We start from the raw sequence: 16,780 nt of genomic DNA on the forward strand, positions 1-16,780 counted from the left end.
TCACGTTTTATGTATAAGAAATTAAATAATATGTTCGTATATGTTTAGCTTTATTAATTATATGTTTAGGAAAAAAATGATATTGTATATGTTTGTTTTTTTATATGTGTAGCTTTATTAAATTTATGTTTAGAAATAAAATAATGTATTTGTGTATTTGAATTTTAAAATAATTAGGTGTATGTTTAGATAATCAACTAATATAGTTTTATATTTTATGTTGAGTTTAATTAATTTATTTGGTAAATTTTAGTTTATATATTAATAGCATATCCAGAGAGGACTAACACTGATTACGTAAGTATTTTATGAAGTGTATCATTGTATTATTTTATTATTGTACAAAATATTATACGTTATGATTATTTGCTTTGTATTTTGCAGTGGATGGGTCGTTCCATGCATGTGATTCGGCGATTCATTGCAGACACGGGCGGTGAGGTCACCCCAACAGTGGTTGAGGCCCAGGAGCTTATTGCGGCGTGGGATGCAATGATGAGAATGTAATAGAATTTAATGTAATTTTTAATTATAACTAAAATTGTAATTAAAAACTAATTAGAACTGGAATTTAAATTGCGTTTTTAATTACAAGTAGAATTTCTATTAATATTATGCTATGTTTCTATCCTACTTGCATATCGTTGGTCCCAATCTTGGACGCTAAATTCACGAACGTCATACCAAAATCCGACTATTGGGGGAACAGGGAAATTAGGAGACATTTGCAACTGCACGTAGTGATAGTTCCCCACCGTTAGTAGTGCAAGCTCCCTACTCGGGCCCGTGGAAGTGGACGGGGCACTCCACGGTAACACAGTGATGCATGGATACACACCTACACCATTTATGCCTGTACCGAATAGCATAATGACAGCGTTGAACAGATTTGCGATCGGGAACAAGTCTTGAAACACTGCCATCCAATGATCGCCTGTGCACCTACCACCAGTCCACGTGATACGACGAACCTCATTTTCCAATTGATCACCGTAAATGTACGAGTAGACGTTAGGATGCCTGGTTATCTCATTCGCAATCACAGTCCTGGCCAATATCCATTCCTCCTGGTTACCCCAAAAGAATTATGCAACACAACGAAATCCGCAGTTGCCATCACCGATAGGGTCTACCCATCCTTCCAAATACGGCAACATGACATTTGGAAACCAATCGACGTACAAAAACTCGTCGATGTTCATCTGATTACCTGTAAATACATCATCAACGCATTAATTACATATTCGCCATTCATTACGTAATGTACAAAAATATTAATAATAATAACAATTTATACCAGGTGACGTCCTCATGTTTACAGATTCATTTGATATTCCACGACCGGAGCTGGATGTAGAACGACCCCTGCTTCTACCACGACTTCGCCCACGAGCACGACCACGACTACGATTGCTCGGAATGTGCTCGAACCCACTTGCATCCCGTCTAGTAGACGACGACCACTGTTGGCCTTGTGGTCGACCCCTGGTTGTCTCGTTTATCTCAGGTTCTTCGTAATCTCCTTCTTCAGGGTGAAGCTCCGCAAACAACACTCGGTTCACACTCCGCACAAAACCGGGGTCGCGTTGTAGAACCTCATCAACTAGGGATCTAAATTGCGCAGTGTCCTGTTCCGACTCATCAGCAAAAGTATGAATGCCTACACCATCCCCAATGACGAGAGTCTTCCAAAAAGAATGGACCTGATCCAAATATAAACCCGTGCCACCCTGAATCGAGGTATATATGGTACAAGCACATGGTAGGCCGTGTGTCATCAACAACGCACAACCACATCGCTCGTACACATCATCAGATAACTCTCTCATCCTGGTCACCTCCTGCTTCAGAATTTTGAGACCGTGGAAGGACATATGGCCACTGAGATTGTGCAACGGCATGCCCCTATACTCCACTCCAATTTGTCGTCTGGAGTCCTCCAAATGATGACGAATTCCAATAAGCAGACCCTCTGTGGCGCGGTGCACACGACTGAATATTGAATCCAACGACCCTCTGGAACTACCGAGCCATTGTTTAAGCACAGAATGTTGGCTCTCCACCCTACACGTGTTCACGTTGCCAAAGTGCAACACCTGATTCGTCCATGCCAGGATAAACTTCTCCTTGTGTACAAGCCAAGTTTTTTCCACATAATCCACAATGGTACGCCATGATCTTCCCCAAGTATCCCTCATTTGACGCAACTCAAATTCATACTCAGCCTCAGTTGTTGCATTCATGAGTTTTGACCACCTCCCATTTCTAAATTTCTCAGCTAACACCATATCTTTCTTACACAAATGGTATACCTTGGCCAACACATCTTTGTTGATATGCCATCTACATAACAAGTGAGCTGTGTCTGGGAATACCTCTTTCACCGCCTTCAACAGTCCCAACTCTCGATCAGTTAGAATCGCAGTAGGAGTCACTTCAAAACCCATATACAGCTTCAATTTCTCCAACACCCACTTGTAACTCTCATAAGACTCTGTCTTCATTAAAGCATACCCGATCAAAAAGTTTTGGTTTGTCGGTGTGACCCCAACAATCTCGAAGAACGCCATGTTGTACCTGTTTGTCTTGTATGTGGAATCCATCCCTATGACATGTGGATAAGTCCGCAACATATTCGCCATCTCTAGATGTGCCATAAAGGCATGGGTGACAACACGTGTGTCGGGGTCAGCAGCTACCCAACTAACGTACTTGTGCTCGTTGGCCAAGTGAAGAAACTGGTTTACGACATCTCTCCCTTCACTATCATCAACCCTTAAACGACTTCTGAAATTGTAGATGTGCCTCATGTTAGGGTTCTCATTGGGATACGCATCTTTCACAGCTGCCATTATGTTACTAGGTTTAGCACATGCTGAACTCATTTGTCGAACCAATTGCTTCGCAGCCGGACTTAAACCACTCACTTGTCGATGACCCTCTCGATAAACCATCATAGGGTGGTTGTGCATGCCATGCAAACCAGATACAGGAATTATTTGCCACCCAAGATCATCTACCACACATGTGATCTTGATCCGAAAAGGACATTTGATACCCTTTCTTTTTGTGTTTTTTCGTACAGCATTCTCCATATCCTTGTCTTCGGCTGTATTTCTATGGGCACGATCGCACTTCAGATACTTGACCGGCCGACCATCTCGTTGTGTCTTATACGAAGACTTTGTAAGGAAAAAGCCGCAACCAATAGAGATGTTTTGAGCCCATTCAAAGGCCTCTTCAAAAGTTGGGAACATCGTTGACGTTATAAAGACTGCACTGTAGTCAACTCCATCACCCCCATAATCCGGCAATGACGCCTAAACAAAGAAATAACATGAAATTTAGCATAATAACCATGATAATAATGGAAATAAAAAACATAATAATCACAACAATGATCACAACTTAGTTCTACTTATCATAAAAATAACAATAATAGTAGTAGAAATAATAACAATAATAATAATAATAGAAAACCCGTTTTGACCACGGTAAAACCGGTTGTCCTAGGAGGTTTGACCATGGTCAAACCGCTTTTCCTGGGCGTTTTGACCATGGTCAAACCGGTTTTTTCGGGCGGTTTTGTACATTTTCGGCGACAAAAATTAAAAATTTACCTCACCAAGTGGGTCCGGCGGGGTGGACACCCTGCTTTCCGCCTCCGACATGTAACCGGGTGGCGATAGTGGTGGTGGTGGTGGTAGTGGTAGTGGTGGTAGTGGTGTTGGGTGTTGGTGGTACTGGCGGTGGTGTTGATGGTGGTAACCGTGGCGGTGTTCGGTGGTGGTAGAGTTTACTTTAGCTCGATTTTGAGAGTTAGAGTTATGAAAGGGATGGAAGATAAGAAATAGAGTTGAAGAGGGTAAGAAATAGAGTTAAGGGTAATATCGTAATTATTTTGTAATTTTGCGGGCGTTTTGAGTAATTTGTGGGCGTTAAATAACAACCCCCTTTATTATTCTTCCCCAATTCCTTCAATTTCCGCGTTCATCTTTTCAATTATAAACCCTAATTTACACTATCACTTTGATTATTCTACTACCACTAAAATCTCACTTTGAATTTGTCCGAATTTCTTTTTTTTTTTGATGTGACCACAATTTTATTTTATTTATTTATACTTAATCTTTTAATTATGGCTGATAACAACATCAATGGAGAAGAGAAATTGATAGCAGTTGCACGCCAAATTGCGAAATCTCTCGGTCATTCCAATTCTATGACCGACGATATTTTTAACATTTTCTCCACTTTCGACGGCCGATTTTCTCGCGATAAATTATCACCGGTTTCCGACAATATGTTGCCGGAAAACCACCCTAAATCCGTCGAAAAACCGTCGTCAGCGGTTGCTACCTTGGAAGAATGCTTAACTTCACTCGAAGCTCAGATCTCACATTCTCTCTCCTCTGACCGTCCACTATGGTTTGACCCTGCCGACTCCTCCGCCTTCCTCGAAGTTCTCGACGAGCTGATCACAACAATCCGCGACTTCGCTCCTCTTGCGCGCGACAACAAGGCGCTCGCAGTGACGCTGGATCGCGCGGATGAGCTGCTACAATCGGCGATTTTCAAGCTGGAAGAGGAATTTCGTGGTTTGATTCAACGAGGTGCTGATTCCTTCGATTTGACTCGTGAATCGTCGGATTCCGACTCCGATGACGGCGGATGTTACGGCGGAGATGACGGCGGCGGTGATATTCCGGTGGCGCATCCGGTGACGGATTTTAACATCGTTATCGACGCTTTGCCGGCGTCGACGATCAACGATCTCCATGAAATTGCGAGGCGAATGGTGTTGGTGGAGTACGGAAGAGAGTGTTCGCACGTGTACAGCGCGTGCCGGAGGGAGTTTCTAGAAGAGAGTTTGTCGAGGTTAGGGTTGCAGAAATTGAGTACTGATGAAGTCCAGAAGCTTCCATGGCCGGAGCTTGAGGATGAGATTGAGCGGTGGTGTAAATCGGCGGTTTTCTCTCTTCGGATTTTGTTTCCTTCTGAGAGGCGTCTCTGTGATCGTATTTTCTTCGGGTTTCCGTCGACTTCTGATTTTGCTTTTATGGAGGTTTGCCGTGGTTCGGCTATTCAGCTGTTGAATTTCGCCGATGCGGTCGCGATTTCGAGCCGATCTCCGGAGAGATTGTTTAAAGTGCTTGATGTTTATGAGACTCTGAGGGATTTGATTCCGGAGTTTGAGATATTGTTTTCTGATCAGTATTGTGTTTTTCTGAGGAATGAAGCTGTGGCAATTTGGAAGAGGGTTGGGGAAGCAATTGGAGGGATTTTTATGGAATTGGAGAATTTGATTAGACGTGATCCGGCGAAAAACCCGGTACCTGGTGGCGGGCTTCATCCGATTACTAGATATGTGATGAATTATATTCGAGCTGCGTGTAAGTCTCAGCAGACGTTGGAGCAGGTGTTTGAGGAGGAGAGAGACCGAGGGATGTCGGGGATGAGCTCGTTGTCGGTTCAAATGGCGTGGATTATGGAGTTATTAGAGAGTAATTTGGAGGCGAAATCAAAGACTTATAAGGATGCTGCTTTGAGTTCTTTGTTTATGATGAATAATGGGAGGTACATTGTGCAGAAGGTTAAGGATAGTGAGCTTGGGTTGTTGTTAGGGGAAGATTGGATTCGAAAACATAGTGTGAAAGTTAGGCAGTTTCAGATGAATTATCAGAGGAATACTTGGAATAAGGTGGTTGGGGTTTTGAAGGTGGATAGTGGAGGTGGGAGTAATGCTAATGGGGGCCAGAATTCGAGGCCGTTGAAGGAAAGATTTAAGATGTTTAATGCTTACTTTGAGGAGATATTGAAGGTTCAATCTTCGTGGGTCGTGTTTGATGATCAATTGAGGGAGGATTTGAAGATGTCTGTTATTCAAAATCTGTTGCCTGCTTATCGGATATTCATTGGAAGGTTCCAGAACTCTGCAGAAGCAGGAAGGAACCCTGAGAAACATATCAAGTATAGTGTGGAGGATGTTGAGGCTCAGATTAACAATGGGCTGTTTCGGGGTAATAGTAATGGTGGAAGGAGATGAAAGACGGTGGTGAATTGATGAGCAGAAAATGTTGTTTGTATCTTTGTAGAACAGTGTAAGCAAGTTTGTATTGGTTTAGAACAATGTATCAATTTATGAAAATGTGAATTGAAATGGTAGGTCTTTTCCAAAATTTTGGTGATCAATTAGTTGTTTCCCCACTGTGGAGTGTAAAATTTTGGCGTGCTGGTAGATTTTCCGCTGGGGTGTATAGATGTGTGATTTTTCCCTTATGTACTACTTTACCTTGTTTGAAAGCCAAATTTTATTCCATCAATTTCTGATTTTCACAAAGGACTTGTTGATCATTTTTGTACGATTGTGTATAATTGGATCTGTTTGATTATGTAATGTTAGCAAGAAATTGCTCTTCAAAATTAATTTCCTATTTGCCTGTTATTACCTATTGAGCTTGGAAGTCTTTAAAGCTTGCTTTCTATTATATTTTCATGTTATTGTAACATTAAATTATCTTACAATAATGATATACTGTCATGGAGCTGCTGTAAGTGCTGTCAGAGCTTTACTTCACCATACAAGCTGTAAATCTGTATGCAGAAAGTTGAGGGTTACAGAACAGGTAGAAAGATGCTTATTTGTTACATGCAGATGGATATCTCAGTTGAATTATCTCTATTCTACTAATTTGTCTGCAATCTGGAGCTATAAATCCTTTACATTATGTGTAACTTGAGTCATGTGTGCTGATTTTGTAGGATCTTACCACTAAGAAAGTACTAGTTCGAGATACAGTATACACATCGGAGATATGGGAATGCAGAACTGTGTAACTTCAAAGGGTCATGTGCCCAACCTTCTATTCTTGGGTTAGTTTCCACTATATTGCCTGTATAGTGCTCAGAAAGTATCTGCATAGCCAGCTGTTAATGTCACTTGATTTTGTTTATCATTTGCTGAAGTCAACTAGATTATTGTATGTCCAGTTGCTTGTAAGTGGATTTTAATCTTGCAGACCATGTCTCTTGATGCAAAATCTCCCTTTTTAGCAGTTGATCCCCATGATGTGCTGCACCTATCATATCAGAGATCATCATATTGGACAAAAATTAGATTGTGCTAACAACTTATTGGGATTGAAATTCAATTGCTAATTGCTCTTTTAGCACCAATGACTTGACTGACTTGCTTGAAAGACTAGTATGATCAATAATGTCTTTGCTGAGGTATGATATGACCAGAGAAGGCTAGTATAGAGTACTTAGTTAAGTATCATAAGATATGCATGGTAAAGTGCTTTTTGGATAGTTTTTAGCTTATTGAACCTATTAGTGGTTTGACCATTATCAAAAAGTTAATTATAGTGTTTAGTAAAAAGCTTATTAAAGAGCATTTTGGACTCAAAAAACTCTTTTTGTAAATTCTCAAAACATGAGCTTTTTGGAATTAGCTTATTGAACATTTAGCTTATTAGTTGTTTCATATGCTAAATATCTAATAAGGGGTTATTTACCAAATGCTTTTACTCAACCATGAACCATGTATTTACAACTGGCTAGTCAAACGAGTTAATATAATCAGTTAGTCAAACCAGCTAATTACCAAACAGGGCCAAAATCAATTTTGTGGGTGAGTTGATCATGTCAAGTAACTAGGTTGTAGATATTGAATTCTGGTCTACGGAAACAGGTGCATTTTGAGAAATGATTTATGAATTTGTGAAAGGCCCGTCATCTGATCCCTGTACATGTTTGATCCCCTAGATTTTGAGGCCCTGTTGTTGTTTGTGGAGGGTAGATTAGCTAACTGGAAGCAAACTTCTATTAGAGCCTTAGGCTATATAATAATATTATGACACTCTGGGCCTAGTTTAAGCAATCGGTGTACCCCCTCCGTCTCCCTCGCATCATATTGCATTTCTCTTGCTTCATAGTACTTCTAGTTTTTTTTTTTTTTTTTTTTTTTTTTTTTTTTTTTTTTTTTTTGAGGAACATAGTTCTTCTAGTATTACTCTTAGCCTCTTAGGAATGTTCCTTTCTCAACTAGTTAGGGCTAAGGCTACTTATACCTAAACCGCTCAAATGTCTCCAACAGAAGAGCTTGCACTCAATTGTGTTAGAAAGGATTAGATCTCGTTTTGAGATATTGGGACCACTAAAGAAGTCTAGACGTCCAGTATACGAGAAGAGGATGATTGTGCATTTGTGCCTAAGCCTCTATATGAATTTTAGACTCATCTCTCTGTCACAATCCCTAGAAATTTGGTGCCTTTTTTTTGCATTATCTTTGTATGCTTAAGATATTAAGATTTGTGTGGAGTATTATCATTGTACAAAAGAGCAAAGATATCTGGTATAGTTTCTTACACGTGGCTTGCTGGTTAGCGAGTTCTGAGAATATTCAATCCAATATATGTCTGTACTCTGCAGCCAGATCTATTGCTTGAGTTCTGATACTGTGGTACATTATTATGTTAGAGATTTCTTAACCTTTGTCATTCTGATATCTAAGTAGCTTCTGGTGATAGATAGCTTGAATTAGTTCGTCAGTCTCAGAGCCACTTTGAAGTATACCATTTTGGATATTCCCAGAGTTGAGTTTAAGTACTATTATAGTCACTCCACCCCCCCCCCCCCCCCCCCTCTCTCTCTCTCCAAAAGTTGGGATGCACACCCTATGGCTCGTTTTCCCCTATCTTTTCTTTCTCCTCAATCTCCGTGTCCTGAGGGACTGTAGTATGCTTACTTGCATCTGCACCCCTGGAACAGTGGACCTCCTCTTTTTTTTTTTTTTTTTTTTTTTTTTTTTCTTTTTCCTGCTGTGGGATATAGCTAGTTGACTGAATCTTCTAACGATAAGGATATTGCCTTTCAAAATCATTATAAGATATGACTTTCAATACTGTACTTGGTTTTATGATTAGCTTCCAGCCTTCCACACAGTAAGCATTAAATCTTATACTGTAGATTTTTGGCAGCAGCTCAGACCAGATGTATTAGTATTATGTTTGTACTTTACTAGAATGTTTAATACCAAAATTGGAGTTTTTAGGAAGTTGTCTAATGCTATTCAGTGTTTCGCTTTGTCTAATGAGAACAGTTATATTAATTCAAGAGATATTGAAATGGTATTTTCGATGTATTCATAAAACTATCTGCATTCTTTTTTAAAGAATCTGAGAGGATATGTCTTTCATTCAACATTACATAACGTATGAAGATTTTGAATATTACAGAATGTTAGGAAACAGAAAACTTGGGATCATTAATTATCTGAGGACCAAGCTCTTCGAGCAAAGAATCATGAACATACTGGTAGGCTGCTTCTGTGGGATGAGCACTGTCCCAAAACACAAACTCTGTAGCATTCTTACATGTAGGTGTCAATATGTTGCAAAGGCTCCCTGTCTCAATATATCCTGTCCCGCAACATCCTCTATCTGTCACTTTGAATCCTGTTACAGTGTTTAGACAATATAACATCAGCTTATAATTATAATAGCAGTATTGTTTATGCAATATTTGGTCTTCATGTTGTCTTATACAAAGTGTTTCCTTACCATTCTCTTCTGGATTTTTTACCAGGTCACTAAATGGTGTGTATACGTCTGCATATAGTATCCGAGTTCCTGGAAGTGAAGCTTGTGCATGAGGTATGAGTTTCTTTAGTTTCTTGTTATATAACATGGCATCTGAATTCTGGTCCTCTAAACATTTCCTTTTATTTGGGAGTTTAAATCTTGCTGTCATTTGAATCGGAAGACAACCTATGGGAGGTAGCCCAGTTACTATTATTGTACGGCATCCGAGTTCATGCACCTCCTGCAGTTTCAGATTTTTGAGAAAGTAGTGTGTTATTGTCAAGTAGAATTATAAGATGTTGAAATATTAACTTGAATGGGTCGTTAATAGTTGTTAAGTTTGGGCCAAAGAAAATAATCTCTAAGCTGTAGGAATTCGTATAAATTGATGAATCAATTTGAGCTCTATTCCTTGTCATACTAAAACAATTATAGTTGATGTGTCATATATTGGTCAGCTACAACCTGCAACCTGTGACACAGCATCTATGATTGTCTTAGCACACACAGAGTAGTATGACGGTAACATGTTGATTGGTTTGTGTAATTTTGTAAGAAAAATCTTAGGGTGTCAATGTTTATGCAACTATATTTACAAATATGTGCTTTTCTCTTTGAATTTCTATTACCACCCAACCATTTTAGATGATTAGATCTGGTGTTGAGTGAGAATGGAACCTTTTGTAGCAAAACACATAGTTGGAGATGAAATTGTATTATCATGTACTTTGACATGAGATACGTTTTCATTGCAAAATTGCACTCAAACCTAATACCATTACCCTCTACCCGTTTGATGCCTTTTTGAATCTGTTAATTGTATTTTTATGGGAAAGGAGGGAGTAAAGAAAAGAGTTAAAACCTCAACAAAGCTTTGCAGTCTTTCGAGAACAAAATCTTGGTACCCATTTATATCGTACTGCAGTCTTCTAGTAGGCAGGTCATAGTAATTGATCACAAAGTCATTAGTCCCGGAATTTATAACAACTAAAGCCTTTCTTATGATCTCCTTAGCCTTCTTTTCCCCTACAATACTTGTAACTCTCTCTATATACTTTTTGAAGTACTCAACCTGCTTTGACATTGGGATTGCTTTAGTTGTCTTACTCGTTAAATCATCAAACCCAGACCCTGCAGACCCAAAACACACACCAGTAATCAGGTCCTTGTCTGACAGACGGGGATCCAGAAATGGGGGTACGCTCTCTTTCAACCCTAGTGTATCAGCCAAGAAATCTGGTACAAGTTTCCCATTCGAGAAACGACCGTTGGGTTTATGGCTAGGAAAGTCTCTACCATAAGGAGGATGATCAGCTCTATTTGGTGATATAATGGTATTGATGAAATTGTTGTTGCCGGTATCCACGGCTGAATCACCAAAAACGAGGATTGCAGGAAATAATGCTTGGGCTGTGACATTAATATTGGAAAAAGCTTGCAACAGTATTGTTATTAGGAAGATGGAGTATAAGTTTGGAGCCATGTTTTTGGGGTGTAGATTTTTAGTTAGTGGGATGGGAATTTATAGAAAGTATATACTCCGTAATATGTTTTCAAGAACAAATGGCAAAATTTTGGATAATTTTTGTAGCTTTGAAGAGATTATTCATCTAAATTCTATAAGCAGATATAGATAACTTAGTTTATGTGTCAAGATATAAAAGGAGTAAGCAAAGTAACATACAGTAGATTTATTTATACTCTGAAGTAGGCAACTAGTAATGGACACTCAATTTTATTAGTGAAGCAAACTTAATTTGGTTCCCAGTCTTCTGCGTATTACTTTGATACTGTACTTTGTATCATGTCTGATTGTATGTGTCACTATTTAAATTTGTGTATAAACTGTTTTTCAAGTTTGAAAAAAAGGTTGAAAAAAAGGTTGATTTCATAATCCTAATAGGCGTGAGACACGAATACGGGATAGAAGATTTAGTTTCTCGCACTACTTTTGTACCAGTACATCTGTAGATGCAAGTACAGTATAACCTGATTTTACAGTCTTGAGAGAAGACTTACCTAACTTTTGTATTTTTCTTAAAAAAAAAAAAAAAAAAAAAAGTATAACCTGATTTAGGTTTAGGTTTAGGTTTAGTGAATGCACTTTTTAGAAAACTTGAGTTTAATTATCATCTTGTTATTCAGTTTATTTGGACGATTTTGTTGGGCCTAGGCCTGGGCCTGGTCCTGGGCTGACTTGTTTTGTTATCTTTTCTCAATTTGTTTACATGTTGGGCTTAGGGGTTTTTTTTGGTTCCACATAATCTCTGTAGCAACACTCACCAAGTCATCAGTCAATTTAGCCACCAATTGAACGACCACCATTGATTAGGACACTACTGGCTCTGTTCAAAATGCATCTAGGCATGGCATCCTTAGCTTGTAGCGGTTTTCTCTTTATAAACGGTAATTCGCCAATGAACACAATAGGATAAAAAGAAGTCCTCTTTTATTTACCCTTCAAGTTACTTGGCCTCTCCTTTACAAATTGGATTCAGACTGAGGGTTACCTCTTCTCAAAAAAATTCCCAACCACAACTTAATCTATTCTAATTTTAACAACGGGGCGTTCCAATTGCATCATCAAAGGCCCATATGCATCCACCCCTACGCGGGGTTGATACACATTAAGTTGTTAACAACTTTTCCCAACCACAACTTAATCTATTCTTATTTTAACAACAGGGCGTTCCAATTGCATCGTCAAAGGCCCATATGGATCCACCCCTACACGGGGTTGATACACATTAAGTTGTTGACAACTTTTCCCTTAATCTATACCATAGGTAGTCTTTCTTTTTTTTTTTTTTTTTTTTTTTTTTTTTTTTTTTTTTTTTTTGACACATACCATAGGTAGTCTTAATCAATAAACAACACTAAATTGGATTACTACGCGACAGATTTTTCTTAACATCACAAAACCGGGGGTAAAAATCATATAAAATAAGTTGATCTATAAGAAGCCGAAAAGGAGTACGTGTGAGTTGCAAGTCTGAAAGATGATATCTATGTGAAGTAGAAATTGGCATGATTTTCGCTGGCTCACTCGTGCATTACAGGATTCGGTAGGCGTGGTTACTGATTCTATGTACTGCACCAAATCAATGGCCGTCTGCATGCATGCATACATGCGTGCTTCATATATATCAATTATTTCATCTACTTGGTCAACTAACCTAATTGCATAATGTATATGTATGATTAGCTTAGCTTAGCTTAAGACATTCTCATATTTGCTTAAACAATGGGTTTGATCTAGAAATCATCATATTATAACTGTAATTTAATTTGTTCAAGAAATCAGAAGGATAAATATTTTGGATTTTAGTACAATTAAGCTACATTTTCGAGGTCTTCTGGCCCTAGAAAATCTCAATGTGATCTTTTATTTTGATTTGATTGAAATATCTATTGTAATTTTGATGCTATATGCACAGTGACAGATTATATTTATTCCCTTTGTTGATTATTTGCTGTATACGAGTAATAATTCTATAGATTACCAGTGTAGTTCATCAAGGTATAAGTGTATAATACAAAGTTTCATTTTTTATTGTTGTTTGTCCTATTCATATTGTATAACGTGTAGGCTGGGATTATACATTTCACCTGTTCATGTTTACAAGTTTTGAGGATCATGTGTTCATGCCTTTTCGGATTTTGGAGTATCTTATAATATCTAATTATTTCGTGCAAAATTATCGTTAAATTAAATTAAATAACTTGTTTAGATTGGTATAGATTGAAATCGAGTTGGATGAAAATAGGAATACCTATTAAAGTTCCTTGCGCAATATTATTATCTAACAATAATGAACTTTCGATTCTTATCTTAACCAACTTAACTAAATTAAACCTCCTTGTCCTTTAATTTTAACATCATCCTTCTTATGAGAGATCGATTATAAAGGCTTTACCGTCGCATGTTCATTGTTTATACATACGAATTGAAATAAAAGTATTTAATTAGGACATACATGCGTACGTTTACGTAAGTACCCTTACATTTCTCATCATATCATGACGAGATTATAAGGGGGGACAACGGACAAGTCTTATCGGATGCATGATAGATGATTGAAGAAGCGTGGGGTCTATGAAACATGGGATAACATGATCAATGAGCTTCAAATCAAGCCTTGAGCTAATTGAATGTGTCGGTATTGTAATGTATACTTAATTCAAGGACCCCTTGCTCTTAATTAGCTTTCTTGGAGCTTTTAGTTTCCCATGTGCCTTGTTTAAGGCTCAAGTTCATCGATCGTGTATGCTTAAATCAACGCATGTAGTAGTAGTAAATGTACCAAATTGCAATAATTAATGTTCTACTCGTTTAATGAAATGGTTAACAAAAAAGGCTAGGGTACGTATGAATACGGATGATCATATTGCTTGATTTGGCAATAATCAAAGTTTTCAAGGGTAAGTACTTGTGCTCTTCAGCTTAATTTCATTTCATTTCAGTTCACTTTCTAATTTTCATTTCTCATAAACAATTCAGTTCAGTAAATCAGAACACGTCCTAAATACTCGTTATAAAGGATAAGCTAGCCATTGAATTGGATGCAATAAGTTATTACATTTCTAAGGAAATTGCTTTTATAATACGAATTAAGTGTCAATCAAGGTTGATTACAATACACTAATAATTAAGTGGTAAAAAGTACTCTGTATTTAGTTGATTACAAATTCACAACAATTCACGAAGTAAATCTTCTCATGCACATGAGGGTCCACTTAATTATAACTTGGGTGGATGCTAGCTAGGCAATTCAACCCATTCCTACATGTTGTAAAAGGGTGAGAATTTTCTAAGAAGTTGCATTGCTTGTATTTTTTTCTCAACCAAATTACTACTTGTATAGTTTTTCAATCTTATTAGGAATAATGTTTACTTCATGCACTATTTTATATAAGCCAAAGTAATGCATATATGTAGATCGATTTTTTGAGTGCCATACTAATTACTAAACTTATGAATATTGAGTCATGAATTCATGATTGATCTTATACACATGAATATGAAGTCATGACATATTGACATTATGGACAAGCAGGTTGCATTGGTGAACTCTAATACTCTATGATCCATTGTTCAATTATTACACTATTAACATGATAATTAATTTCGGACTCAATCATGGTATATCTTGCTACATACATGCATACATCCTACGATTTCCATGGAATTAATCATCTACCGTAATCCACAGCAAAATTATTGCATGCAAAACAAGCTTTACTATATCAAACTACCATTTATAAGATTTGGACGGAGCTTAAAGCAAAGCTGCAAAGTGTTATACTAATAATATATACCTTAAGTTACTAATCGACTAACAGTTCATATCTTACTAATTTAATGATGGAACTATATGACAGCTATAACACTAATTATAATTAAGCTAAGCACTGACAATATATATTAGGATAAACAGAAAAAAGTAATCAGATAAATAATAATGTACGTAATTAAACTCGACATATTATACAAAGTGTAAATATACTAACTGATGAGAAAGTGGTACTTGTATGAGTTTGCATGTAAGTTGAAAGCATGACAAAATTGTGGTCCCAAACGTACGGTATGCAAACTATATGCTGATCATAATTAGTATAATTTTTGTAATTCTGATCAGATCAATCGATATCTGGTCGTGCAAGTGACCTTTCTGTAATGGAAAACGTACAATTAATGCACATAATACCGTACAAAGTAGTAGCAATTAAACTCTAATTAGGATGTATGTATTTGTACGTATACGTACATGAACATGCATTTTCATTCTATCGTTTTGCATTGCTTCCGTATAATGCTGTTGTTATTTTCTTTTTAGTTATGACGTTATTCTTTCCTTCATTATTCACTTATCCATGTGCATGCATGACCTTATGACCTTGTTTAGTTTGAATGGATAGATTGATTCACTCGACTTATTTGACTTTAAGAAGTTTATCGGCAAAAGACAAATACTATGTACTCCCTCCATCTTATATAGTATAAGTAATTTCGAAGGTCACGTATGCATGCAGAATAATTAATAATGAAGAACAAAATAGAATCTATTGCACTGTTATTTAAAATTGATAACTGTGATTGCGGTGTAATTAACATTAAACTGTATATATTATTAGTGCAATTTTGATAGGATACCAGAAATAGTAGCCAAGGCACAGCCACCAAACATGGAATATGTAATACAGTAGTAACCATTTTGCTTCAAATGTCTGTACTTATCGTTTAAGTTGTGTAGCTACATGAATAATGACTTTCAGTTGTTTTTTTAAATAAAAAAGGGTAGATGCATGATATATGTTCTAATTAGTTAAGCTCTCTATGAGACTATCAGACTATGAGTTCAAAATATTACGTGTAATAAGTTTAAACAAAGTAAGTTTTATTATAATGAAAAAAAATTATAAATTTAAAAAGTAAGTTTGAATAAATAGGAAATACTTTTAAACTCATCCTTTGTATATGAGAAGATACTTTGCAACATATAAGAAGTTAATTAAAAAAGAAAGTATAAGAATTATTTATACGGGTATTGAAAACACCAATAATTAACGTATTATATTCTCATAAATTTTTATTTTTATTTTAATATTCTACTCGTATAATATAATGTACTTTATATTTGTTTGTAGCTTTAAAAGCTTAGGAGTCGTTTGAAAGATGATATAGGATTATAGGGTAACAAAAAAATCTATCTCAAACATTAGGCACAATATCCGAAAAAAATTAATCTAACTAATTTGAGTATGTAGTTATGGAGTGATAGTTAGCAAGTGAACTCTACAAAAACATATTTTCTATTTTAAATTATTGACCTCAACTTACCCACTACATTACGCATTTACGCTGGACTTATAAGCTCTAATTTCGGTACAATGTACGGATATTTGACCAAAAATCAGAAATATTCCATCGAATTGAGCAAATTAGTTAATCATATAACAACCAGCGAATGAACTCACTTAATTTGGCAAGTTTATAGCATATTCAAGGCCTCAAAATTACGAGAACCTATTCACAAAACTAACATATATTATAGTTTATGTGCCTAAAACCATGTTACGTGTAATGTTTTTGCATTTATTTCCAACAGAATACGCGTTTTTTTTGTTTGTTTGTTTAGTTTGATTGATTAAAGAAAAAATGAACTCATCTGAAAATATGAGTCCCTTATATTATA

At 36.8% G+C, this 16,780-nt stretch overlaps 2 protein-coding genes and 1 pseudogene across 2 annotated transcripts; 1 reads left to right on the forward strand and 2 right to left on the reverse strand.

The window, feature by feature from the left end:
• Window positions 1-617: 617 nt before the first annotated feature.
• On the reverse strand, window positions 618-3,095 carry LOC145572758 (PKS-NRPS hybrid synthetase cheA-like). Its single transcript, XM_081631727.1, has 3 exons — window positions 1,298-3,095; window positions 1,134-1,210; window positions 618-1,067 (listed from the first exon to the last, which is right to left on the reverse strand). The coding sequence occupies exons 1-3, from the start codon at window positions 3,093-3,095 to the stop codon at window positions 618-620; spliced, it is 2,325 nt and encodes a 774-aa protein (XP_081487853.1).
• Window positions 3,096-3,936: 841 nt separating this feature from the next.
• On the forward strand, window positions 3,937-6,448 carry LOC145571538 (exocyst complex component EXO70B1 pseudogene; annotated as a pseudogene).
• Window positions 6,449-9,155: 2,707 nt separating this feature from the next.
• On the reverse strand, window positions 9,156-11,118 carry LOC145571539 (GDSL esterase/lipase At2g31550-like). Its single transcript, XM_081630575.1, has 3 exons — window positions 10,447-11,118; window positions 9,564-9,825; window positions 9,156-9,458 (listed from the first exon to the last, which is right to left on the reverse strand). The coding sequence occupies exons 1-3, from the start codon at window positions 11,065-11,067 to the stop codon at window positions 9,244-9,246; spliced, it is 1,098 nt and encodes a 365-aa protein (XP_081486701.1). The 5' UTR covers window positions 11,068-11,118; the 3' UTR covers window positions 9,156-9,243.
• Between the last annotated feature and the right edge of the window lie 5,662 nt (window positions 11,119-16,780).

The sequence above is a fragment of the Chenopodium album genome, chromosome 12 (assembly GCF_948465745.1).
Source record: "Chenopodium album chromosome 12, dcCheAlbu1.1, whole genome shotgun sequence".
NCBI lineage: Eukaryota > Viridiplantae > Streptophyta > Magnoliopsida > Caryophyllales > Amaranthaceae > Chenopodium > Chenopodium album.